The sequence below is a fragment of the Callospermophilus lateralis genome, chromosome 3 (assembly GCF_048772815.1).
Source record: "Callospermophilus lateralis isolate mCalLat2 chromosome 3, mCalLat2.hap1, whole genome shotgun sequence".
Taxonomy (NCBI): Eukaryota; Metazoa; Chordata; class Mammalia; order Rodentia; family Sciuridae; genus Callospermophilus; species Callospermophilus lateralis.
The window spans coordinates 35216111-35244092 of record NC_135307.1 but is presented as its reverse complement, the minus strand read 5'-3'; the positions used below and the strand labels follow the sequence as shown (position 1 = coordinate 35244092).

Sequence of the window (27982 nt, the reverse complement as noted above, 5' to 3'; positions counted from 1 at the left end):
GAATCTCTCTGACAGGGAAAGCTTAAGGTAAATCTCATGGATGTTTTTTTGAATCTCAACCAATATTTCATCTCTGAACACATCACGGATAAAGGAACTAAAAGAAGGATGAACATAACACCTTAGGGGAAGAATTTATAACAGTTCTTTGGGAAAGATGAGAATTATAAAAATGGAATTGCACATGTCTTTTTCAGGTTACTGTTTTTAATATCTGGAGGACTAATATCTCTAAATAGCCAGTTTGGAAACATAGCAGCTGACACCTCTGCTCCTTAGGCCCTAGTTAGCCCCTGGACACACAGTCATGGGCATTCTTTCCTGTCTAATGCTGTTGCTGGTATAGGGGCTTTAGGAAGGTCTTTGAAGGTAGCATAATGCTTAATGAGGGCATTCTGATTCTAGCTTTCTTTCATTTTTTTTTTTTTTTTTCAGTGCTGGGGATTGAACTCAGGGGTGCTTTCCTTCTGACCTACATCCCCAACCATTTTCATTTTGTATTTTGAAGCTGGGTCTCCCCAAATTGGCTGTGAACTTGCCACCTTCCTGCCTCAGCCTCCTGAGTCTCTGGGATTACAGGGGTGCCCCACTGTGCCTGACTTGATTCTCGCTTTTCTAACATGGATGATTATTTGACCACAAAAGTAGAAGATTTATTTTGAGGTACCCACTGGATACTTGGCATCTTTTCGGAATTATGAACAAAAGTTAAACTCTAAACAGTTGTTTGGAAGGAGCTTCTGTTGTCATAGCAAATGCAGACTTTCTCATGAAACAAAATTTGAGCTACACTGAAGTTACTTGAAATTAAGTTTGTTTTAAGGATGGTGGAGCAGCACTCAAAATATCCCTTGGGCTTTGCAAGATGGAGAGAAATGTTGTTATTACATTTGGATTAGAAAATCCTTCTCTCCATCTTCCAAGCTTAGTTGCCATTTTTTTTTCACTGAGGAGCACAGAAATGAACGGATATCAAAAGGGGCTTCCCTGGTGCACAGAGCTCAGCCCAGGCAGGGATGAGAATGTTCCATGAGGACCCAATTAGAAACACAGCAGTTAACAGCATCCTGGGGCAGGTTTTTCGAGGTTCACGATCTTTATAACTAATTTGAATATTTGCTTTCAATCTTAGCTTTTCCCTAAATAGCAGCTTGCCCTCAGTAGCAGTACCAGAAAAATCTTACATGGGTTTACCCAACTAGCTTGGCTCCAGGGTTTTGCATTATAGGGATTAGATAATGCTTTTCTTATTTTTTAAAATTTATTATTATTTGGTGCAAAGGAGTAAACCCAGTGCCTCACACATGCTAGGCAAGCGCTTTGCCACTGAGCTACAGCCCCAGCCCTAGATATTGCTTTTCTTAACTGTGCCAACATGGGTACCTTGGAAAGGCAAGGAGATAACGGAGGAGTGGGCTATCAGCTGTTATATATATGGGAAGGCTATACCTCACAGGTTCCTTTTGGGTCAGGTATTTGCTATGAATCTGAGTCTAATCTGTGGTTTCCTTTCTCCCCTTCCTTTCTAAATGCTTTCTGCCCCTACACCCTAAAACTGCAATTCAGATTCCATTTGTCAGACACACACACCTCCAACATTAACAGAAACAAATGTAACATTCCTAAATACTTAAAACTGTTGAAGACAGTCCTAAAAAGGCTTTGGTTCAGGGGTGCCTGGTGAAAAATGCTAATAATTGGGTGAATAACTCGGTCATCTTTCACTGAATTTCCAAGCGTGATGGCTTATGTTTAGAAACAAATAATCTTCACAGAAACATACCTGGGTTAACACTTAGAGTTGTTCCTTTTCCAAATATCAGCTTATTGCCGGCCCCAGAATTACACAACGACACGAGACTCTACAAAAACTCAGACACCCAAACTCCTCTTAACACTTAAATGTTTACTTGTTATTGAAGAACCCTCCTGATAAAGCCAGGTTTTCTATAATAAGGTACTGGTGGTAGAATTCATGAACCACCAAAGACCTTCCTTGTTTCCTGCATTTATTGTCACTTTACTGGAAATCTGCCAAATTCCCCTGACAGCTGCTTGCCTTGGTAAAACAGAAGCAGGGTCTGCCTCTCCCCTTTTACAGAAGAGGAAAATAGAGTTTCAGAGAGTTAATAGGTTTTCAGGCCCGTGGAAAATTCCACCAGTTATAATAAAAATTAGGCTTAGCTCAATGCTATACTAGCACTATTATTCTCATCTATTAGCTAAAGCAGCAGGTGGGGACAAACAGCAGAGTCCTGCATGTAGTAGTAGGAACATATTAGCTGTTTGAATTGGAATCCATTAATGGGACTGCTGTGGTTGAGAGTTGGATTATAAAACAAAATGAAAAATTTGGAGATCAGGATTTCAGAGAGAAGTTTGAAAGTATTAATTACCGAGACTTACATGGGTTTACTGTCAGTTCTGTTCCTTTTCCAAAGATGAGCTTTCCAGATTCTCCCTGACCTATACACACACAGAGACTGCTTTACAAATACTGCAACGACCCTTCCACCAGGTGCCTGGAGATGGGGTTCCACATTCCCCAAGAAGAAGCACAGAGCAGAAGGACAGATATGCTATTATACCATTGTATGGTTATTCCCCCAAAGAGAGAGGAGCAATGGAACGATTTTGATCAATCTTTTGCTTTACAGTTCATTAGATTGCTGTCTTATTAATTAGTTAAGTAATTAATTAATCTGGTTGGTTGGTAGTTGCAATTAATTTAAAAGAGCTAATTCTTTGGAGTAAAGGAAGACTTGAATTTGAAACCCAGGGCAAGTATTTTAATTTGCTGCACCTCAGTTTCCTTATTGGTTTCGTGGGGAGGAAGATAACAGCTTGATGATGTTGTGTTAGGAATATGTAAGTGGGGTGCAGCAGTGGTCCTATTGCTCAATCCCTGGCTTCGTTATCCGAGGCACACTTCTCAAGGGATTATTTTCACAAGCACAAACCAACAAAACATTAGTGACTTCCCCACTAAAATAACACCCCCATTAATAAATAGTTAGCTCTGGAATCTGAATCAATGAATTAAATTCCAGGTCCTCTTTCTTACTTTATCAACTTGAAGAAGTTGCTCAATCTCTCTATGCTTCTATAGAAGTATAAAGCATAAAAATATAAAAAAGTTCTTTTGAGGATAATAATGGCACCTAAATCGCAGAGCTAGAATAAGGATTAAGTGTAGCAATGGGCAGAAGGCATGCTGCACATGGTGTGGTATATAATAAGCAATTAAATAGATCATCATTATAATTTTCCTCCCAAGAAGTCAAACACATGATCAACATTCCTCTTTCACAATGACCTCAAAATCTAGAAGTCCCTCGGCACTTCTCTTTCTATAATAAGACAGCATGACTTAGAGGGCACAGAAGAGCCAGGAAGCAGTTAAGTGGTTAAGTCATTTGGGGGAGAGTTTAGAAAAAGCTGTATCTAGCTGCATGTGTACTACCCCAGGGGATGAGGAGAAGGCTTATTTTAAGCCAGGTAGGACTTAAAATATTTGCAGAGATGGTGTTGGAAGACACGTTCTACTCGTTAATATAAAAAGGATCTCACAACACAATATAAAAGAGGGGTCAATGGTCTCCTCCACTTACCAACCTCCACTGTGAGCTGTGTTCCCTTCCCAAATGTCAACTGAGAGCCGGTGGTTTGTTGAACACTGTGCTGCGGGACTTTGCGAAAACTCTGTGGTGTCAACTTCATGAGCTCATCTTTGTGGAGCCTCCCAAGCACTAGAGTTGTTCCCCAACCCAAGATGCAGAAGAAGGATAAGAGATGGTGAATTTCTTTTAGGGAGCTCAGGGCTTTGGGGCTGAGATGTTTGTCCAGAGTTAAGATTTTCACTACAACACCAGAAGGCAAGCCAATCGCGTATACATATTCCATGTCTAGAGCAATCCCACGTCTGATGCAGGCTATCAGAACCTACACTCTCATTGGGAAAGAAATTGGCTCTGCAGAATTCATAGGTAGTGTCTCATGGTCATAACCACGGCCTGAGACCGGGCCAGGGTTTTCCTTCAGGATTTTCCATCCCTGCCTCAGTCTGATGGTGGCTATGCCTTTTCCCTAATATCAAGGTCAAGTCCTATTCTTAGGATAGCTAGTCACCCCCCTCCCCTAAATGTGGAGTGCTTTCATCTCCTTTTGGAACCCAGGGTTCAAATTTTGCATAAAGAATGTTTGGGATGCAGATAATGCTGCCATGTCAAGGACTATGATATTTTTTTCCCCCTTGGATCTGAATTGATCAGAAATGTCTTTGTTTTGCCCTGGACCTTGGTATCAGGCTCAGCTCTGTGACCCTGACCAAGTTCACAACTCTCTGAGTTTCACTGTCCTCATTTGCAAAATTAAAAAGATGGGTTTAGGAGACCTTTCAGGACTTTCTGAGCTGAGAGTCTTTGGATTTGATTCTCTGGATCTAAGTTACCCCAAAATGTTGTACAAATTATTTTCCCTGGCCCACCTAGTCTTTCTGCCCATTTCCTAAACAAAATAAAACAAATAAGCCGGTCAAAGAAAAGTAGGTCTCTAGTTATTATATAGGGAAATGGAGTTTTCTTAAGTCTACCATCTGCCTTAGCATTTTATCTTTTTAGAAGTTAGAAGTCAGTATCTTAGAACCAAATCTGATAGGAGAAATGTTTTTTGTTTGTTTGTTTGTTTTCTTTAGGAACTTCCAGAAAACTCAAAAACCAAACCAAATAACTTTGATTTGAAGATAGTACTTACTAAGCTCTACTCGTACTTGAGTCCCAGCTCCAAATGTAAATTTTCTGGTTCCTTCCTTCCCACAGGAGCTGCTGCCTTTACATAAACTACAGACTGCAGACTGGTGCTTACCCACTTGAAAGGTGGTTTGATATTTACAGCCTTTTCCCATTGGATAAGAGAATACATTATCTGTCCAAGTGTTTCAGCCTTCTGGTTTTTGGGTATTCGATTCTAAGAGATTCTGCTATAGCCCCTCTGACTGGGGGTGCTCACCCAGGATTTTGAGTAATTGAGCCCTTTTCCCAAGTTGAATGTCTCTTTGCTCTTCACACAGTGCTGGGCCCTTTTCTAAAGGTTCCTCTCAACTCTAGACTGAGGCTTTCTCTTCTCAGGCCCTAGTCCAGTCTCTAGGGTGATTAGGTGAACGAGGAGGCCAGCTTCATGAGCAGTCGTTTGGGGTTGCTTCTTTCCCATAAATGTAGCCTAGGACTCAGGCTGTGATGAGGGCAGGACCAATCATGCCAATATGGTTTAAAGTTCTCTGGCTTCACAGGGAGCTGAGGGTCCATTTTCAAAAAACCTAGCAGGCCATTTCTTCTTGTCTATGCTGTTGTATGGACACTGGTTGTTTATCCCTGTTTCTGACCAGCGTGAAGAAGGAGACCCCGGTGGGCCATCAAAAACATGAGGGGTGCCAGGCCTCCCTCTTCATTACTGAAAAGATAAAAAAAGTACCATTTTTCCTGTGTTGACTGCCAGGAGCTTAATTTCAGGAACGTGATTCTTAAAGTGCTTTCTCATATACTTTACAGATCAGCTTACAAAAACTTTCAGTTGAGGAGATAAACCTGCTCTGCAAAATAAAGAGATACAGGCTAAAGCTCATCATAAAAAGAAATTTTTGATTATGTGGTGTTTTAGGTTATCCATGCTGTGTGCACATTTTTTTTCAGAAGCTAAGCTACTTACTCAGGGCCACTGTTAACTGTGTCCTAGTCTCAAAACAAAATCTGTTGTTGTTTATCTACAATTTTTGGCCCCCCCTGACAAAATCCTTGTATCCCTTAGGACAATGACAATGTCTTCTCAGAAATTGGTTCAGAGGATCCTTGGGAAAAAAACCCATAGGCTCTTAACAAATATTTGTCAAATTGAATTGTATTAAACATTCATATTTTGCTCTTATTCCTTAAGGAACATGTGAATCTCTGAAAAATCTTCAGATGGAAAAAAGTAATTCCACCAGATAATACTTGCTGAGTTTCACGATTCCTCTAGCCTGGGCTCCAAATGTCAGTTTCCTATTAACTCCATCCCCACAGGAGTGAGCACCTTTACAAAAACCACTGGTGTCAGTGTGGTTCAAAGGCAGGTGGCAAGAGCTCTGCTCTTTCCTCACTAGAGAGAGAGAGAGAGAGAGAGAGACCCCTCTGTTCCCATAGGTGTCTCTTCCCTGGGAAGGGGCTGTCCTCCTTTCTTCCTTCAGAGTAGAGATAGGAGAGAATAGAATGGATTTCAGGGTTGGAGATGATAAATAAGATATCAAAATGTTATCACACACTCTGCAGAGTTGTTGTTTTTTTTTTTTTTTTTTTTTTTGGTAAAATTGATGGTTTTTTCCAAAGGCTGTTTTCAACACTTGATCTCTCCCAGATGCAATAATAACTGGATTCCAAATTGGCATCTGGGCTTGGCCCTCCAGGCTCTGATGAGTCACACATATTGAACCCAGAAACAATGCTACCCTCCAATTAAGAGGCATATTTTCCCTTTTCTCTCACTGGGCAATGTGGAGTTCAAACAACATGCACGGGAAGATATAAACTAATAACTCTCAGGTCAGCTTTGTCATTTTATATATTTGCATGCTAGAGGATACGACTTGGAAGGGAACTGCTTCTCTCATTTCAAAGATAAAGATGCTGAAACCCTGGGAAGTAAATTTGCTCAAGGTCATGTAGATAGGTAGAGGCAGAGCTGGGACAAGAATTCGGGACACTGGATTCCTAGACCTGCCTTCTGCTGTTTCTTTTATGTGCCTCAAGAGAAAAAAGGATCTTCCCCGAGTGGTCTCTGTCCCTAGGGGCATGATGAGATGAACTAGGGTATGATATTTTCCTTGTTGAATAGTAGATAAGTCATTCAAAAGAGGATGTGGCACATAGTTATGATTTTAGAGTAAGATAGAACTTTCTCATTCATTTAAAAAATTTCATTTCTGAGGCTGCAGGCAACAGCAATTGATAGCAAGGGAAATGGCCCATGAGAACCCAGGGAAGCCAAGGAAAAGATAGAGATTGAAAAATTTTCTCTCTACCAAAAGGATAATCCAACAGAGAGTTAGCTCTGATTATTCTCTCTGCAGGCATCATTACAGGGACTGACATCAAGAGCAGGGATGGTATGTACAAAACGGAGTGGTGCTGCCTCTTGTTCCCATTCTCACAGTGGACTAAGAGACACATTGCTTTTCCTCAGAATCCTTACCAGTGTGCTCCAGAGAGATGCTACCAATTGTCACTTCTTGTAATTGAGATATAACCTATTTGCCTTCCCTGCCCAGGAGAAAAACTGGAGAAAAGACTCTATAGGCCTGAGAAATAGGGTTGACAGGATCCAGGCTAGGTCTATACAGCCCCATAATAAAAAGTATCACTGACCTTTTAGTGGGCTCAGACTGTTCTTTCCATAGGCTGCTCCAGAGGTAGCAGCAGTAACACCTTGGAGGGTTCCTTCCTCCTCACAGGTCTTCAAATGATGGCTCTGTAGAGGGCACTGGTCACAATACCATGGTAGTGTTCTTCACGCTCCTTCTTGTCCAGATGTAGCAAGATGTTTCCCTGAATTGGAGGCCCTGAAAATCCTTGTGCTGCCCCGGCCTGGGCAGTGGAAGATATCTGCTGGCCCTGGTCCTTCCCTGGTGTGCTTCCCACCAAGGTGAAGAAGACTGTTTCTGCCCCCAGGATGTTGGAACAGACTGTGGAGCAGGAAGACGGGGTGTAGAAATTTCTCTGGACGATTCACCCCATTATCACACATTTTTCAATTGTTTCTAAGCTTTTCCTTTTTAATCATGTTTCTGTTCTTTCACAAGGGATCCATTCATCTATATTCATCCAAATAAATTTCCCCATGTCCTCAAATGTTGCTTGGGGCTTTTTGTAGATGAAAACATCCATCCATCTATCCTCTTAGGGTGTGATCTCATATCCTTGAAGACAATTCTCTTTGGGTGTCTGGTGGGGAACGGACCCTTTGGGCCAACAGAGAAGCAGCTGCCAGTCTCAGGGTTGAATGGGGAATGGAGAAAAGAGGAGCATTTTTTATTTAAGTTGTGAACAAAGAATGTTTTCCTTCCCTGACCTACTTTCTGCTAACCTCCAGCATGACCTGTGAGGGACATGGGATGATCAGAGCAGCAGAGGGCGCTGCAAGGTAAGAAACGAAGGCGCCTACCCCAAAGGACACTGGGAGAAAGAAAAGTGCCGTTTTTGAGCGACAAGAGTGATCAAGACCTAGACTATGGGACACATCTTTTGGTCCCACCGGTTCAGAGCCCCTCTTAAGTGGTGATTTTATGCTAAGACAAGGCAGTCTTGCTTCAAGTGGGACATGGTGCCTGCAGGATACCTGTATCTCAGGTTGCAGATATCAATATGGTTAAGGGAGAAGGGGAGGAGATATTGAAGGGCACTAAGTAAAAGTGGTTACCATATCTTGAGGATCTCTCCATCCTTGAATTTTGGGGTCACTCAGTCATACCAAAGTTGCAACTTTCGGAAGACCTAAGAACAATAGGCTTGAAGGCCCATTTCTTATGCTCTTAATGCTGTCTGGGATTTGGGAAGAGCACATCTGGCTCGGGTCTGGGGAGCACAGTACCCCATGATAATGTGCTTATGTATTGACAACAAATTGAAGATGCAAAGTCTCTCTTTCTTTTTCTTTACCATTGATTGGTATAGCACGTCTTTTGCCAAGTTTTACAACTTTATATTTTAGATTTATTCAGTAGCTTTTCTGTGAGTAGCTTTCATGAGAAGAATGCTCAGAAACTATATCTATCTGTCTAATAAAATGACAATAGCAACAGCAATACCTAAGACTCAAAGTAATTTATTTTCTGGGTGCATTGCATGTGTTCTTTCATTTTATTTCCCAATAGTCCAGGGTAAAAGCTATTGTTATCTTCATTTTTTAGGGGGTTAGGTCATGTTGAAGGTCACAAAGCAAGTAGATGTTGGATGTGATATGAACCAGGTTGGTTCCAGAAGCCCCCTTGGCCATGATGCTGTGTGACCTTCCTAAAAGTGCCCTTACTGAAGGAATACCTTTCAAAAAATGTTGGAAGGACACCAGGGCAGGGAAATCTTGATTATGCTACCCCAAACAAGGCTCAGTGTCTGAAACTTCATATGAAGCATTAGGGGACAGGATGTATCCCTCTGAATGTGAAGGCCCATGAAGCCCATGTCTCCGTTGTTGGATTTGGTCAGATGTAACTGAGTTGGGCAGTTAGAAGAGGAGTACCAGTTCCGGTTGAAAACTGTTTCCTTCCAGAGCCTGGAAGACTGTGGATGGGGACTGAGCAGAGTCCTTGGGCTTGGGAGATGGAAGTTCTGAAACATACTTCTGCCTGCAGTGACTAAGTTCTGTGGAAGGGACCCTGCCACAAGCAGCCTCTGCTCAGGTGAACCTTCCTCTTCCACATCCAGGGGCCCCTTGGATGGTCCTTTGGCTCAATTGCTATTTCCTTTGGAATTCTCCATGCATAAGGTTATTAGATAAAATACAGGATTTCCAGTGAAATTTGAATTCCAGATAAACAATTAATATTCTTTTAGCATAACTATGTCCCAAATACAGCACATTCTAAATTTTACTAAAATTTTTATTGTTTATTTGAAGTTCACATTTAACTGGGTGCCCTGTATTTTATTTGCTAAATCTGGCAACATTATCTGTGCCTATGGTGAATTTTTAAGTGGATAAAGTTGTATTCCTTTATCACAAAAATATTTATTGACTGTCTATTATGTGGCAGACACAAGCCTGGGGGCTGAGGCTATCTACATGTCAGTAAAAACCTAAACAAGGTCTTTATCTTTATGAAGCTTATATTATGGTGTGAGAGTGATGGAAGAAGGAAATAATAAATATATAAATATTTGATTATTTTGGATGGCGATGTGTGGGAAAAGATGAACAGAGATGTAATTGAGGGTGATGATGGTGGGGCAGGCAGCTAATTTACTTGAGCAACTGGTGGAGCCTCTTTGAGCTGATATTTGAGAAAAATTGGGACCAGAGATTTAGCTAGAGAGGTGAACCCGAAGAGGACCAGAAGGAAGGCCACCACGGCTGAAGGGGAGTGAGAGCAAGGAGCAGCTGTGGGCAAGGTTGGAGAGCAGGCAGGGGCCGGATCTTTGCAGGTTGTAGAGGTCCAGGAAAAGAAGGCCAGCTGGCGTCATGGGTTTGCAATTTATAAAGACTCGGAGAATGGATTACCCAGGGACAAGAGCAGAAATAAGGGAACCGTTAGGAAGTTGTTATCACAGTCCCCATAAGAGATGATGATGGTTGCAGGAGGTGGTGGCTGTGGAGATGGGAGAAGCAGATGGACTGGAGAGATATTTTTATGGTAGGACTGCAAAATCTTACTGATGAGTTGACTCTCGGGGTAAAAGCGAAACAAAGGAACTCTTACTAGGAATACTCCTAGGTTTTGGGGAGTGAGGATTTTTTTTTCTAGAGCAGTGCTTTCCAAATGTTGTGTCATAATTTGTGTGGCATATGGCCACAAGGGGCAAGCTCAGGGGCTCAAGCCACTCCAGGCCCATAGCCACTATGAGCTTGTAACCTGCTTATGACAGGTCCCCCACCAGGAAGCTCTGCTGTGGGGAGAATTTTCCAGCTGGAGCCAAGTGTGGGCTGCCAAGGGCTCTCAGGATCAGGGCACTACTCCAGGCACCCCAGTCAAAGCTTTCCAAGGCTACGACAGATGTTAGAAACAATCTTGTCCAATCCTCTCCTCTCCCTCTTTACACAAGGGAATCAGGGAATTATTTATTTATTCAATTTCCTGAGTATTACAAAGGCACTCATTCATTTGCTTCATTTATTGAGTTCTACAAAGTGTTCACTGCTGTGCCAGGTACTGTGAGACGAGCTGCTCAAAGTGTGATTTGTGGACTGATGTACCAGTCTGTGACCAGAAGATGCAGAAATGGAGTATAAATCACTTTTATAGCAATGGGATATCCAAGCATGTGATCACTGAATTTGCAGTTTCTCTCTTTCCTCTTTCTCCTTCCTCCCTCCCTCTTTTTCTCTTCCTTTCTCTCTCTCTCCTTTTCCCTTCATATCTTAAAGTAACTCATTTTTGCTGTCAAAAATTGGTTCAGGTTGGAGGGGGACCTACACCACCAACTGCCAGTTCCCCTGGTGGGGGCATCTGCCTCAGAGCTACAGAATCATTGAGTCACGTGACCTCAGGGCTGCCTGCTTCCCTCACTTCCCTCCCAGCCCCTTCCTGCCAAAAACCTTAAGATGGTCTTAGAGATTTCAGGAACCCTGTTTTACTCTACATGTTCTGCCCTGACATGAAAAAAAGATGATTCTTATTGTGGGCTTTAGCCTTTTGTTTTTCTGTAAGTGGATTCATTTTTTGGTGCTCGCCTTGTTCTGCCTCGCATTTCTCCTTCTCTGACTTGCAAAGGCTTGGTCTGTTTCTCTTGGAAACTTGGTTTTGCAGTCATTCTCTGCCCCTGCCCTTCATTTGTGTCTTTCTCTTGTCTCTCCCCATTGGGTTCCTCTGAGCTGGGGGTTTTGAGTGGACTTGGTGGTGGGGAGTACAGATTTCACTATTTTCCTCATTTCTTCTCTTTTCAGACAGAGGCATGCTGTGTAATCAGGTGACCCAGAATTCCGAAGACCAGACGGTGTTAAGTGGCAGGGAGCTAATGTTGCTCTGCACTTATGATGTTAGCTTCTCAAATCCAGATTTGTACTGGTACCGAAAAAGGCCAGAGGGGTCCTTTCAGTTTATCCTTTATAAGGATAACACCAGATCTAAATATGCAGATTTTGCTCAAGGCCGATTTTTTGTGAAGCACAATCCAACCCAGAAAACCTTCCACCTGGTGGTGTCCCAAGTGAGGCTGGAAGACAGTGCCACTTACTATTGTGCTGTGAATCCCACGATGATGCAGGTGCCCAGGAAGTCTGCACACAAACCTCTGGGGAACAGCTCTGCAGAGCTACCTCTCGGGGGGGCCACGACCTAGAGCTAGCATCCTTTTCCTGGTCATTTTGTGTTCCAGCCTTGTCTTTAGAAGTGTCCTAAAGTGACTACTGACCAGTTAAAAAACCTGATCACGTCCACAGAAACACCCTGGCCTGTGAGGAGCAGAGCTTCTTCCACTTCTTTTCAGTGGGCTTTTGTCATCTGAGTGACTTGTGTTGGCAAGGGAGAGCTGCAGGCTTGAGGGAGCATTATCTTTGGGTCCCCAAGTCTGTGCTTGTTTGCTGTGAGGAGGATCAGAAAGGCACAGGTGAAGAGTCAGTCTAAGGAGAGGTCATCAGCAGTACTTTATTTTAACCTCCCTCATTATATTTATTATTATGAATTGGTCTGTTTTCATTTTAAGAATCAAATTGGACAAAAAAATTTATTTACTTTAAAAACTTTTTCTTGATTTCCCTTCTTTCTGCATCTTGTTATGTTCAGCCACCTTATTTCTCCTTGATATTTTCTGATACCTCCATTTTACTTACCATACTTGGAGAACATGTTTTTCTTTCATAAAGATCATCAGATTCTCCTACACAGTTATCTCCAAATCCCAGAATTCCAGTTTCCAAGGCCTTGAGTTTGGAGCTCAGTGCTGTGCCCATGAGAGATCATGTTCTCCAGGGAAAACTGAGTTGTTGTGTTGAAATAGATATATCCTCAGTTCCTGGGGCTCAGTCCCTCCTCCCTCTACTTTTATTGGCTTCTTTGTTATAAAAGAACTGTTGGAGTTAGTAGAGATAATCCTAGACATGGAAGAGACCTCAGACATTGTTTTACAGGAAATCACTAAGTCCAGAGAGGTGGGGGACAAATATTCCCAGTGCCTTATAACTGGTTACTAACAGGCAGGGATGCTGTGGTCCGGTCTAGGGCTGTCTCCTGCAGTGTACCCCAGGAGGCTTTAGCAGTGGGCAGTTTGGGCAGCAGTTTATCTGACTCTTAGAAGATAGTGGGTAGAGAGTAACCACTATATGGAACAATGGAAAGAGCATGGGGTGAGGGAGCCACAGGCCTTGAACAAGTAGTTCATCTCCTGGGGCTTCTTTTCTGCTGCCTACTGAGTGCATCACTAGACCAGCATACGTAGTGGCCCCAGATCTGAAGGCAGACAAATGTTCCTTGGCTCTTCCTTAAATCTCTTTTTTCTTTATGATATTGGGATTGAACTTAGTGACACTTTAGCACTGAGCTATATTCCCCAGTCTTTTTTATTTTTAATTTTGAGACAGGATCTTGCTAAGTTGCCAAGGCTAGCCTCAAACTTGTGATCCTCCTGTCTCAGTCTCTTAAGTTGCTGGGATTACAGGCATGCACCATAATGCCTGACCTTAAATCTTTACTTGAGGCTCCTTCAAGTGGAAAAAATTCCATGGTCCTGTGATGTACTAGTACAAAAAAAAAAAAAAAATATATATATATATATATATATATATATATATATATATATGTATAAATATATATATATTTTAAATTTAATTTTTAAATTTATTTTTATTTTTATTTTTTCTGGTACATAGGCTAAAGGATGGAGACTATAGGACTGTCCTAAAGTGTAGTGTAACTGATAATCAGAAGATTTCTTTCTCATTTTGGGATACAATGTGCAGAAATTTTGGACTAACAGTCTTGAGGTCTTGGTTGTGCTCCCAGCTGTATCCCTGCCTCACTGAATGACTTTGAACAGAGTACTTACTTCTTTGAGGGGACATTTTTTTTTCATCTGTAAAAATGAGGATACATTTTTCATTCCTAGCAACTTCAGAGAAATATTCTCATGTTATATAAGGTAACAGGAGTGAATGCTTTGGAAACAGGCATTCTTTATATATACAGGGGGAAGTTGCATGGAATCTTTTGTTTTTCCCTGGGCCTGGCGTATCCATCTAGGTATCCTGAGCCTATTGTCTCTTAGTGTGCTAGGCCTCCTTTCCTTTGGATTGTGAAGACTTCATGTGGGAGTTTACAGTTGGTGATAGCAGGGGCAGTTATTGGTGAAGTTAACTCTCTTGGAGAGGCATACTGCTTGCTTGGCACCACACACACACACACACACACACACACACACACACACAGGAGAAGAGGGAACCACAGTACTGTGTTGCTAGGGCTACCTGAGCTTGTGCATGCTGAGGTGGGAGTTGCAGGGCTCAATGCCACACTGAGGGCTCAGCTATTGTTATTGCTCTAACAGCAGCTGCTGCAGCAGCAGGAAACTCAGGGCTGAATTCCCCAGGCATGAGCCTTGGGCTTGGGGCCCAGGAAGCTGTGGTGTGACCTATAAGTGCAGTTTGGTTTTTGGCTGACTAATAGTGAGTTTACACGATCTGACTTTCCCCCCACAGAGGTCTGCAGTGAATAAAGCTAGAGGCGAGGTGGCACATGATGCTGTTTAATAAATGCAACTGAGATGAGGGCTAAGAAGAAAGGCAGAAAACCAGCAACATTAAAGGCCCATGCAAAAGAATCAGTGTCCGATGATCTCAAACTCCCTGGGTATAGATTGACAGGCAGAAGAAAATATATATATATATCGTTAAACAGGGAAAATAGAGGTCTCACTCCTATCCCTCACTCCAAACACACTTGCATAATGAATTGCTTGAAAGCAGGGCCCATATCTTATTCATCTTCTCTCAGTACAGTGCTTGAGACTTAGAGGGAGTCAGTCCATGTATGTTAAATCAGTTAACAGAAAGAAGTGCCTTTCCTTTGTATTTTACTCTGATCTTTGCTAATAGAATGGAGAGTATTTAGATGAGAATTTAAAACCCCATTGCCTGCTTAGAGAGTATTAGGGAAGTCAAATGTAATTTCGTTTGTAAAGTACCAGGAAAAGCAGAAAGTGCTGAAATTGGCCCTCCACCCCTTACTGCCATGTCAAATCTCTAGTGGGAATATAGAGGGTGGGGTAAACCACAGGAGAGGAACACAAGGATGCTGGTTTGGGACAAATCTAGTGCTGGGCTGAGCAGAGCCTTCCCTGTGTAGGTAAAGGGACACCAGTTTTCCTCCTCCTGGCCTATTTTCCTCATGGGGAATGGAGTTGGTGACCTGTTGCTCCCCTCTTTCTATTTGTTGAATTAAAGAAAGTAAAAATGGAATGAAAGATCATTTTCAAAGTGTATTAGGTGTAGGAGTAAAATAAAATAGGTCCTATATATTTTTTATATCTTTCAGTCACTGTATAAAGCAGCATGTAAAATAGTTAGGACCATAAACTCCCATTCCCAGGACTTTTGTTTTCTACCAGGCTAAGAATGAAGTGGGGTTGTTGCCTTTAACGGGAAATTGGTTTGATTAGCAGCTGTTTAAATAAGGCCGAAGCCTAGGAGACAGCGTCTTCGCAAGCTTTTGGTTTCCTTCTGGGAGCGCAGCTTCCTCGTGCCAGTCAACCTGCAAGTGAAGGAAAGTTGTGATAGAACCACAGTCAGTGAGTCTGGAAGGAGTTGTAGGACTGATTACCTGGGGATGGAGGGTATTTGCTGTATCACTGCAGACATTGCTAAGAGATTGCATGTCACATAACTTTTCTACACACAGCAATAGTCCAGCTACTCAGTATAGTCATGGAACCCATTTGCTATCTTGCAGTCATTCTTAAAACCTGGGTCCACAGAGGGGAAAGAACCTAGCTAACGTAATGCAGTGGGTTAGTGACAAAGGTAGGACTAAAACTCAGGTCTTCTGAATTCTAGAATAGCACTACTTATATACCCTTGCTGCCTGTGGTCCTGGGACTGTTAGTAAAGTGGTAGGTGGGGCTGCACACTCATTTGAGAATAACTGGGTATGTTTACTGTTGGGGCAGAACAGCCCAACACTCTAGGTCTAGGGTTGTTCCTAGAATAGGAGCTGGGACTGGTGAATATTTGGGTTATTGGAAAAAGAATGAGAGATGGGAGCTTCAAGCCTAGTCCCAGGTTTGAACATGTACTAGATTCCCTGAAAATGGATGCAAGTAAGAGGCAAACAATTAATATCACAGCCTTGACTTTGTGTGAATGCTGGGTAGCTAACAGTGACTTTTCACTACTAATGGGGGTGCATGTTCACCCCTGAATGTTCTTTAGGTGAAGGAGCTCTACTTATGGCCTTGCAAATAACCCATGATCCCTTGGATGAATAAACAAAATAATGTTAAGAAGACTAATTCTCCTTATTTAGTTTTGATTTTCTCCCAGGGGTGGAAGTGGTAGTTATTGACTGGCATATTAGGAAAAAAAATACCTTATAATATATAACAGGTTTTGAGTCTGGATTAAAATAAAAGGATAACAGGAGAAGGGATGTTATACTGAGTGACTGAGATGGCCGGCCTTGTTAATTCTAAGTACGTCTCTATGTGTTATTCCCTTCCCAGGGCTTCTTGGTTTCTTACCATGTCTAAAGCTCTTTCTCCTATGTACAGTATAACTTGGGTGGAGGTGGGAATAAGAAGCAGCTAATTCTTACCTTAGAAGAAAAATAACTTGGCAGTCAAGAGAAAATTGATGGCAATGCTCTTAGCAAACAGCATTCGTAGTCCCAGCACTGTGAGGGACATGGTGTTCACCTTCTCAGCAAGCACTGTGGTGGAACAAGAGTGAAGATGGTGGCTTTACAACAGATTAAAGTCCCTCCTAGAAATTGGGTCTACAACACGGATGCCAGCCTGCCCCACATCACCGTAGTTCTTTCTACCCTGCAAGCTCTGCTTGGAGCAGGAGAGCACCAGGGACCTCAGGCTGCTGCTCCTACCCAGCCAGGCAAGTTTTAGAAACCCACACTGGCAGCCAGGCAAGCTGTGCTGGGGAAGTCAACCAACTGGCTTTCCCTTCTTTTGACAAGTTTTATTTTCTTTGGTGATCTGATGCTTTTTGATTCCAGTTGAGAATTACAGAGTTTACTTCCACCCTCAGTTCTGAAAATGGTGCTTTGACTTGAACTTACCTTTTGGTTTATGGCAGCTCTCTGAAGTTTTAGAATTGTTTTTAGGACTCACTTCATTTTGATTATCTGGAACAAACAGCAGTGGTCAAGGTTACATGGGCAACTGAGAGACTCAAAGGATTTTTTTTAAACTAAAAGAAAAAAATTTTTTTTTAGTTGTAGACGAACACAATATCTTTATTTATTTTTCTGTGGTGCTGAGGATCGAACCCAGTGCCTCACATGTGTGAGGCAAGCCCTTTACCGCTGAGCCCCAGCCCCAGCCCCTCAAAGGATTTTTGTGTTTTAAAAGCGGCTGAGACTTAAGGTAAATAAACTGAGGACCAGGGAGTATAACTTAGTTAAGGTCCTACGGCTGTTTACCCAGCCAGCCTACTTCCTGTTCTGGGCTTTTTGGCACCAGAAAGCCAACATCCTGGCATATTCTAACAGGCTAGAATTCTTAATCCCATGACAGGTTGGGCTGCCCTATTTAGTGCTGGAGCAAATTGCACCTGAAACTTCAATATCAGACCATAGTAGCAGGACAGTCATTTGTATGAAAAAGAATGGTGCAATGGTTGAAGTGCAGAGATGGGGTGAGATGAGACTTTATCTTAGATTCCACGTAGGGATGCAAGCATTTCCTTCCCACTCAATGATGAGCACTCTAAGTCCCCCCCCCCCCGCCCCCAGCACAATGCTAAGTTGAAGATGGTATGTCCAGAGTTCAATCTCTAACTTCTCTTTTCCCCCAACTTCCCTTCCCTACAATCTCCAGTCCCTTGAAGCCAGATACCTACCAACTGAAGTTGTGTTCAATTCAAACTCAGTGGAGTGCACCATTTCACCGTTGTGTTGAACCGAGCACCTCACTGAATTTGGATCTTCATACCGACCAAGCTTGACAGCACTGTACTTCCCGCTGGGGGAGACGACTATAGCAGGGTCAAATTCTACTATCTTCTTAGATGATTTGAGATTTATATTTACATTCTTGGGATAGAAATCCTTCACCAGACAAGCAACATTTGTTCCATTTTTCATGATGAAAACGGATGGTTTGGTAGGAGGCTGAGTTTCTGCAAGCATCATCAAATTATTGCATGAGATGATGAATTACAACTTTATAGAAGTTAAACAGTGATGGTTACTTCAGTTCTCCTGGGGCCCAACACTACAATCCAGAGCTCCCTGCATCCTGCTAATGGTCTGGGATTTTTAGAGAAAAGAAATGAAAGGTAGTTAATTTGACTTCTATTTAGGAGCTGCTAAGAGATAGGACTAGAAGCAGAGAGAGAAAATAACAACTACAAAGAAGTTTCTGGATCATCTGGGTTTCAGTTATCTATGACTTTTTAATCAATCCTCTGGACAGTTGAGTTCAGGCTACATATGTGCCTACCTCAGTAGGTTTATTTTAAATGCATAAGACCCTTGGAGGGAGATTGGGTTAGGTTTTTTTTTATGCTATGCATTATGTCACTTGAAGAATCAAGAGTCTGAGAAGGTCTGCATGATGGGTTTAGACACTCTGAGAATAGAAGTGTTGGAGTCACTGCAGGGGGTCACCCCCATTTTATGGACTGGAAGGGATCTGCTGAAGTTGAGTGGCATATCTCTTTGCCTTCAGTATTGTATATTTATTTTTTTTTGGAAGGATCTGACTACTCTGAAATTCCTTTTAAGTCTTTAATCAGAGAATAGCAACTATTATTCTCAGAAAGTACTTACAGGCATAAAACTAGCTTAAGCCCGTTTCTTCTTGTTTTATTCTAGGAGGAACTGTGGAATGTTGGTCCCAGTAATTGGGTCCCCTACTGGCCTTGTCTTCTTTCATGCCTTACCTTGAACTATCATCTATCTGCTACTCTGTGTATGCATCTTTTTCTTTCCTTAAAACTGAAAGTCTTGAAGCTTTGAGAAATGTAGTAATGATTTTTTTCACACTGTGCCTTATTGAAGTTTCTGAATTGTGATAAATTTTGTGTCCATGAAAACTTGAAAACTTGTAGGCTATCTCATACCATCTCTTAAAGAAGGAGACTTGCTAGTACCTGGAGTTAGGAAAGAAAATCAACCTGTGCATGGCAATATGGATGTAGTTTCAATCCTAAGCTTCATTTCTGATTTTCAATGTTAATTGCTCTTATGAATATGGCTTAGTGTTGATAATTTTGGAGTGTTTGACTTCTTGATATCCAATGAAAAACATGTTGAATTCTAGTGTGCTTTTTCTTTTCTGTGATCTACAAGCAAGAAATTGGGTATTACTAGAAGGAAAGTCTTGATGGTGAATGTGTAGACAGAGAAAGAAAGATTTTTCTAGTGCTCTGCCCAGAATCTGGATTTGAGCTTCTGCTGTGTGGCTCATGACTGTGGAACTAGAACAGATCTCCTGATTGCAACTGGTTGAGAGAGAGTGATTGATGGTCAGGAGGTTCCTGCTGAGCATCATTTAGTAGATAAACTTGGCTGTTCAGGGCTTTTCTAGGGAATAAGCTGTTCAGAGGAAACCCCCTCATCACTGCTATCAAAATTCTCCATTTTTTTTCTCTGCCAAGAAGCTCAGCCAAAAGACTATATTCTGTTCCAGTCACTCAGGGCTGGAAACTCATCCTTTTTTTGGCTTTAGCTCTAGACAAAAGGGGAGATTGGGATTTTTTTCAAAGGGCTTTCCTGGAACTGGCTTTCAACTTGCATGAGAAAACCTTCACTGTTCTGTTTTCTTGTATAGCTGAAACCCTGATAGCAGAAACGGATAACCCTAGTGCTAACGGTTGGAAACCACAGGCCTCACCACTCACCTCCCTTTGCAACTGTGGTATTTCTTGCTCACTATCCTGCCTTGGGTTTGAGATGTAGAATGGCTGGTTTTCAAGGGAATTATGAGTTAGAAAGGATATTTGCCCATAAAAAAAGAAAACCGAAACAACAACCAACCAACCCCCCAAAGAGCAACAACAAAACATTCCAACACTGTCTTCTTGGTTATTTAAAGGATGACCCAATCCTAATCTGATTTATTTGGACAATAAAGGCTTGCTTAGGATTTAAAAGTCTAAATTAATCAGGCAGTTGCCAATGATCACTTTGGGTTGGGGAAATTGATTTCAAATAAATTTTTTTTTCAGTACTGGGTTTTAAGACCAGAGACTCTACCACTGAGCTACTTTCCCAGTCGCTTTTATATTTTTATTTTGAGACAGGGTCTTACTAAGTTGCCAAGGCTGGCTTGAATTTGTGATCCTCCTGCCTCTGCTCCACTGAGTCCGTGGCATTACAGGCATGCACTATCACACCTGGCTTTAATTAATTTGAACCATGTAATATAGCTGACAAGATAGATTTCTGAAGTTCATGCACTCATGATACTGAGCTCTGGATCTATTACTCAGCATTTCAGAAAGAACATAGCACACTGAGTTTTTAAAGGATTTTTTCTTTAGATTCTCTTTCTAACTTAATGTCTATATGTTCAAAATAATTGAGAGAAAAGTGTTTTATTTGATCCATTACTTGGTATCATGGTAACCAAAGAAAAGGCTCTCTGAATGAACTGAACCTTTCTTTTTTAAATATAAATACAATGCACTCAATGTAGTTGCCATATGTATCCTTGTTGCCTTTATATTTGACTTACACAAAAATTTGAAGTCATATAAAATTTAAGACAAGATTTATTCTTATGTAAGATTTGAACAAAAGGTTTAATTGTTTATCTTCTGAGACTAGTGTCTCTTCTTGTTCCATGAATATAACTAAATTTCAGTATGTGTTTAGAGTCAATTTGGACAATTGTTATTTTGTTGTCGTACTTTCTTTTTTTATGAGTAATAATACAATGCTAAGGTTATGTGTTGGCAAATAATACAGAAGAAGTATATACCCTTCCTGAACAGTTTTTCTTAATTTATGATATTAGATATCTTCTATTTTAGATTCACATGAAGAATCTTCCTGGTCCTCTAAGAATCACAACATCTGTAATCAATATCACTCAGAATTTCAAGACTGTCTGCCAATATGAAATTTCACTTAAATTCTGAAAGTTTGCTGTACCTGATTACTCTAACAAGCTAACCACCTTTTTCCAAGATCTCACAAGCTGAAGAACATTTGTGATTTGCAAGGAGGCATGCAAATCATGTTTAGGATTAAGCAACTTCCTGGAGAATTTGTGCTAAAGTGTTCCTGTCACTATCTCCCCTGCACCTGAATGCTCCAACTATTAGTAAAAAAAATTTTTTTTCTCAGATTTATTTTCTGGGTCACACTGAAAATTTCAGTGGTAAGTGGGGACTGTGTTTTAGTATACATATATTTAAAATGAAAATAGCTACAGAGTTTCTTCAGTGGCTCAGTGTCTTCACTCTGGCCCACTTCACCTCTATACCATACCATCTCCTAGTGACAAGTTAATCTACTTGTTATAATTTATAGCATAAACTGGATAGCAGCCCCAATCCCAGGGCTCAAATTATTCATAGAAATATAGGGGAAAAATCAACTCACGGGGTTCCACGAAGAGTTCGGTGCCAGTTCCAAAAAACATCTGTCGGGTGTCCCAGGAGCACATTGTGACACTGCTTTAAGGGTAACCAGCCTGGGGCTGGTCCTGGGGCCTGGACTCAAACATCTGCGCCCTGCCTCCCCAGTCTTGTGTGCAGCTCATAGAACTACAAAGATGCCCTTGATGAGGCCAGGGGTTGAGTAGAGTCTCAGTTCCCTTTGAAGCTAATAATAGTCGAACTGCTGATGGGAAACTGAGCTCCAAGTCCCCATCCAAAAGATTCAGGGACAGAGTTGAGCAAGGCAGGGAAGGTTGTCAGCTAGATGACTGTTATCTGCCTTCAAGATGGAAAACTTAACTTATTGAGAGGGCTCTCCAAGAAGAACACAATAGTTTGGTGTAGAGATGGGGCACTGGATATTGGCATTTATCATAATGAAAGCTATGCCAAGGAGAGGAGGGCTGAGCAACAGTCTTGTTCTTATTCTCTGGTTCCCTTCTCTTGGGTTACAAATGCTGTTTTTTTGATTAGAAACCTAATTTCTGCCCATCACTCACAGTGAGTCTCACAATAATAAAGAATCTGCTTTCAAATTTCCTGAGTCTCATGAAAAGCTTTCTAAGGACCTGAGGGTTGAGTAAGAAATTGGTTGCTGTTGGGGGATCCCTTTGGTGCTGTGTGTTGTGGATGCAGGTCAGAAAAGCTGGGGATTGCTTTGGCTTGTTCATTTTTTGTTTTATAATTTCTCCTGACTCTGGATCCAGATCTGAGTCTCAGGAGTGTGTTGTAATCATGTGAAACAGAACTTAAAGACCATGAAGATCACTCTTTCTCATCACCCAAACTCAAGAGTCTAGAGAAAGAGCTGGGCAGAAGAGAATGACAGTTTTGTAGAGCCATTATTTGCTGTCAAAACTTTAAGGACTGGGGACTTGATTTGAAATTTTCACTTCCCCCACCTGAGCTTTCCATCATCAATTATACTCCATCTCTGCAGGAAGGCAAAACCGGAGAAGCAAATGGAGCATCCTTGGGAAGTGTGGTCAGTGTCCCAACAGAGAAGCTAAGCATCAATTTCATCAATTTCCTTTTTCCCTAAGACTCTCAAAGGCACAGCCTCAAGATTTGATTCTAACACTGCAGATAATTCTGAATTTCAAGTGGATATGATTTAAAGGGAAAATGAAACACAATACTTTTTTGCTCAGATGCAATTTGCCAAACATCAATCAGACTGCAATCAGCTACAACCTGATTCTGTTTCCCTCCTTCTTTTCATTGTTCTAATCTCTCTCCCCTCAAAGTTAAGAAAACTCACCAAATTCTACTATTTCTCTGGAAGAAACAGGAAATGAAATGAAGATAGCTGGAGACTTAGTAAGGGTTTCCTGGGGATTAAGCATTACATTTTGGCAGCTTGTTTGATGTCTATTATCTTCGGTGCGTCAACATTTAGGAAAATCCCTACAAGTTCACATTATCCTCTGAGAGGCAGACACCATGTTGGCAGTACTGGTCACCATTGGGATTGTCAGATGGCCTTACCACGTTCGTGTTCCATTACCCACTTCTTTATGCCCTCTCAAATAAACAAAATTATTGTCTAACCATGCAGGAAGTGACACCTGTCCCATTGTATTTGTCACTTTGGAAATCATCTGAAAGATTATTTTTCTCTGGCCTGGTCCCAGTGATTGATTGCTGGCAGCCAAACTACCTGAATATAGCCCCTGGATTTCCAAAGACTGGAACAGGTTACCAGTGGACATTGTCTCCAGGATAGCACCATTACGCCTCTATTGTTCTAAAGTTTGTGGCTGTGTTTCTACATCAATGTGGGTTCCTGGACCCTTGTGCAGAGTCCCCACATTCAGGGCTAACAAGAGGCAAGCATGTAACTGCTCTCTGCAGACCCAGGCTAGGGTGGGACATTGGGGATCATTCAGTTTGAGAAAGCCAAGATGATTTACTGCACATGCTCAGAAAAAAAAAAAAAAGTGGGGCAAAGGCAGAATTGGCTTGGGAGGGGGTTGGCGAGAAAGAGAGCCTTTTAATTTAACTCTTTCATAATATTTCTCTTCTTTCTAACACTCCTTCTTCCTATGCTGTGACCATGACTCTTTTCCCTCAAAAACAGTGGAGAAACCCTCCTGATCTAGACCTTGCAAATTTATTATTCATGGAAGTCAGAACCAGAAGCTTAACCTAGGAATTTTTTAGATGGACGTAGAAAACTTATCAATACCAAGACTTGGAACAGAGTTTCCAAGCATACACAGAATATTTTCTTAATAGAACCCTAATATACTTTCCCTCAACTTTTAGCTTGACTCTTTGCAACAAATGATGGATTTCTAATTTAGAACCTTCCAGCTTCCCAAGAAGCTCCCGTCACTCAGTACTGGGCTCCAGCAACTCTAAGGGTATATGCACACCTAGCTACAGTAATTTGCACAACTTACGTGGCTCCACGATGAGTTCAGTACCGCTTCCAAAGATGAGCTGCGCTGTTCAGGCACAACTCTAGGTCTCAGTACAAAAAACCTCGAAACTATATGCCCCTATTAGTCTGGTTCATCTGTTTGGAAAGGGTGGGTGGAGCAGAATTAGGGTAGCTGGAGACACAGAACCTTGTAAAGGTTTCTGAGGTCTAAGCATTATATTGTGGCATCTTGTTTGATGTCTATTATCTTCTGAGTGTCGACATTTAGGAAAGTCCCTAGGTTTTCTGTTATTATTATCTCAACCTGCTATTTCTTACTTCCACATCTTGCTTTAGGATTGTATTTTTTCAGGGAGAAAGGAATCATTTTGGTTTTTCTGTGAGCTGCCAAATGATCATTGTGAGCAGAAACATAACTGTAGGGCTCAGGTTAAGTCAATCACAATAGGACTGTGCCTCAGTTGGAGGGGGGAGGACATGATGGCTGGAGCAAGTGCCACTGACTCAGAAGGCTGGGGGACTAGTGGTTCTGAACTCATCGTGGAGCCAAAGGATCATAATAATCCTAGGTGACTACCATGTGTATGAATACTACTTGACAAACAACTGGTGTCTGTACTAATTCAATAAATGCTGCAACCAACTCCGTGAGGTGTATTATTAGATCCATCTCACAGATAATGTCACTGAAGGTAAAAGTGGGTAAGACAATGAGGGCTGAGCTGGGCCTCACTCTTGGGTCTCTGGAGTTTCTACCCATCGAACCAGAGTAATAGGTGACACCTCAGTAGCCTCAGCTGTCACCTGTCCAAACCTCTGTGATCATGAAGGATTAATTAACAGTTACATAGAGAGAATTTTGATCTCTTTTCAGTACTTTTTTTTTTTTTTTAAATTAAATCACGGAATTTCTCCTGGGTCACAGGACATTCACACCATTGGTCTCCCCTGTTTTGCCTACCAAATTATTTCTAAGAATTGGTCTGGGAGAATCATCAGGATTATAGTGTGTTAGAGCCAGCAGACACCTTAGAAATCTTTCCATCTAACTACAGAAAAGTCCCAGAGACCATCAGTCAAAGAGAAGATTGGAACTTGGCCTCCGTGTTTCGGTTTAAAGGCTCTTCGTTACACTCATACATCTGGAAGGACTGTAGTTTGGGGTCTGGTCACAGTTGTGTCCTAGAACTGTGCCTGGTGAGTGTACACATGGGGAGGAAATAGTTTCTCTAGAGTAGGTCAGGCAGAGAGGAGACAGTGAAGGTGCCAGGAAGGACAGTGGATTAAGAGGGCTAGCTGGAGCACACACCTCATCTTGGATTTGATCAGAAATTCACTCCCTGTCCCTCAAACCAACCCTTGCTAAATTACCCATTGGAGGAATTTTTCAAAAACCTGAGAACTATTTCCTAACCTGGAGATTTAGGGAAATATTTAATAAAGACAAATTCCAAACATATTAGTCATAAGAAAGAAACATAAGTTGCTTATGTGGTTCTAATTCCAAATAGGCTCCTTTGCCAGAGATCACTATTTTTCTACAGCTGATAAATTTGATCTAATAATCACTTTACTTTTCTCTTTACACAACCCAGTCTGGCCCCAGTTGCCAAGTCACATGATATCCATCAGATGGGATTCTCTGTCCTATCTGGCCCAGTGTCTGTTCCCCTTAGTCTTGGGGACTGTGCTTCAGGTCAAAGCAGCAGCGGACTTCTGGGTCACAGAGAAATCCAAGCTTTTCCCCATGTTACAATCTGACAGAACTAATGTTCACATGAGAGACTATAGACTGGAAAAAATGTTTTTGTTTTGATTGGGGGAAGAAAGGGTGGAACAGTGGTCCTAGAGCTGTGGTTCTTCACCTCTGGGTGACACTTAGGTGGGGTGAAGACCTAGTGGGTTATGTCCTCCACTCATTCTAACCTTGCAGGAATTCCGTTTGCTATTCAGTGGGAAATTTGCATTGCTTCTGAGCGCTGTGCAGCAGACAGACTTCTCGGTGCATAATGGAATTAGGTTCTTCGGTCTATTTTAATAATATATTCATGAGTACTAAATTTCAGCAAGCTCTAAGTGCCACACTCACACTTAGAAGTGACAGTTAAATTAGCTTCTGTCATATGTAAAAATCAGCGTCTATGAGATTGTCTGTATGTCACTCACAAAACCAAGGAAGTACTATGCATTTTTTTTTTTTTTTTTTTTTTTTATAAAGCACTTGAGAATCACTAAAAATGAAGGTGCTTCTCAGCTGTGGTGAAGCAGCAGGATAGGAGATCTGAATCTCTCCCTCCCGGAGTGTGTAACTTTGGCTGAGTTCCTGAAGTTCACTGAGCTTTATGTGCCTCTTTTATAAAATGAAGATACTATCTTCTGTGTTGGTAGGTTGTGAGATTAAATAAAAGGATGTACCTAAAGCATTCTGTAAACTAGAAAGCCCCAAATGTAATTATTAGAATGTTTATTAGGTTTAGACTCAGAGGAAATAAGTTTTATTTGAAGCAGGGGAATGTAATTTCAGTAAGTACAGAGCTCCCTCACAGAAAGGACTGTAGGGAGAGGTTGAAGAGGGAGAACAAGTCCTGCTTCTCGGTGTTCTTTGAGCTGAGGATGGTGCCCACTTTGTAGGGTCATGGGTGAGGACTAGAATCAGGTTTCTGTCTTACCTGACTTCCATTTGGCTCTTCCAGTCCTCCCTTTCCACTCTAAAAGTAGAAGTCCCTACACTGGCCTAGCAGCCACACTTCCCCACCCCCATTACTAATCTGACCTCATTTTCAAATTCTCTCCCTGGCTCTCTCTTTCCTCCAGCCATGGGCCTCCTGACTGTTCTTCACACACTCCAGGCAGCGCCATGTCCTCTGTCTGGAAGATCAATTCCTCCACATAGCTGCTGACTCATGCTGCCACCTCCTCAGGTCTCTGCTCAAAGGTCACCTCTCCAATGAGGACTTCTGTGACTTCTCTAAAACTGCACACCGCTTCTTCCAACTACGGTTCTTTATTCTACTTTCCTGCATAATTTTTTCCCCACAGAGCTTATTTCTACCTAAAATAGTGTGTGTGTGTGTGTGTGTGTGTGTGTGTGTATTTTAACCCTCTGTCTTTTGCCATTGAAAGTAAGCTCCAACAAGGCATGGATTTCTGTTCTGTTCATGCTGATTTCTTGGTACCTAGAATAGTGCTTGGCATATAGGGACAGTGACATGTCACAGGCTGGAACACAGATTTGGTCCTGTAGGTTTCCAGCTTACTTCCATTTCTATTTCCTTTTGCCTAAACTGCAACTGACTTGTCTTCTGATCGGTTCATTTATTCATTCATTCACTCCTGTAACAAACATTTATTTAGTGCCTTGAATGTACTTGTGGATATAGTAAGGAACAACTGAAAAGTCTTTACTCTCATGGAACAGGGAAGACAGACGACAAATTTTTATAAATTTTCAGGTGGACAAGAGTACTATAAATAACATAATAGGAAAGGGGATCTGCAGAATGACAGGTTGGAGAAGACCTTACTGGAAGTGATATTTGAGTATAGACCTGGAGGAGGAGGAAAGAAAACTATACTGAGTCTCTAGGAGAAAATGGCTCCAGGGAGAGGGATGCACAGGTGCAAAGTCTCGGTTCTGAGACATGCTCATCATGAATGACAGAGGATGCCAAAGATGGCAGGCCAGTGATTGGGTTCAGTGGGAAACATATCTTTTGGAATTTTGGAAACATATTGATAAGCCCAGGATTTTATGGATTGCTCTCCTTGGGGAAAAGAGATGCTCCAGTCACCATCTGGATCTTTATGTGTTTAGGGGGTCTCAGACCCTGGGGTGCAATGTGAGGGATGGGCCCCTCCCGGCTCCTCCTGCGGAAGGAGAATGGCTGTTTTGGTAACTGGCTCTGGTGTGGGGGCAGGAGTCCTTCCTTGGTGAAGGAGGTGGTAGGGGTGGCAGCTGGAAGGAAATCTGCATAACTTGTTGTTTCTGATTCAGCTGGAGCCTGAGGGACAGGCTGGACCAAGCAGGAAGAACCTCTGTGGGTTTTCCACCCAGTGGAAATTCAGTGGATCGCAGCCCTGATAGAAGAG

General features: G+C 41.9%; 1 protein-coding gene and 1 gene segment (V, D, J or C); both read right to left on the bottom strand.

Annotated features, from left to right (window-relative positions):
- Positions 1-27982, bottom strand: part of LOC143395113 (T cell receptor alpha chain MC.7.G5-like) — a 273058-nt gene that overhangs the window by 67414 nt on the left and 177662 nt on the right. Inside the window, exon 3 of the mRNA XM_076849979.1 lies at positions 6617-6627. Within this exon, the coding sequence (XP_076706094.1) occupies positions 6617-6627 (11 nt within the window). The remainder of the gene's footprint in view (positions 1-6616; positions 6628-27982) is intronic.
- On the bottom strand, positions 14970-21515 carry LOC143393462 (T cell receptor delta constant-like). The segment is given in 5 exon segments: positions 14970-15421; positions 16481-16594; positions 16958-17023; positions 17740-18018; positions 21452-21515. Coding segments are annotated over 4 exon segments (522 nt in total).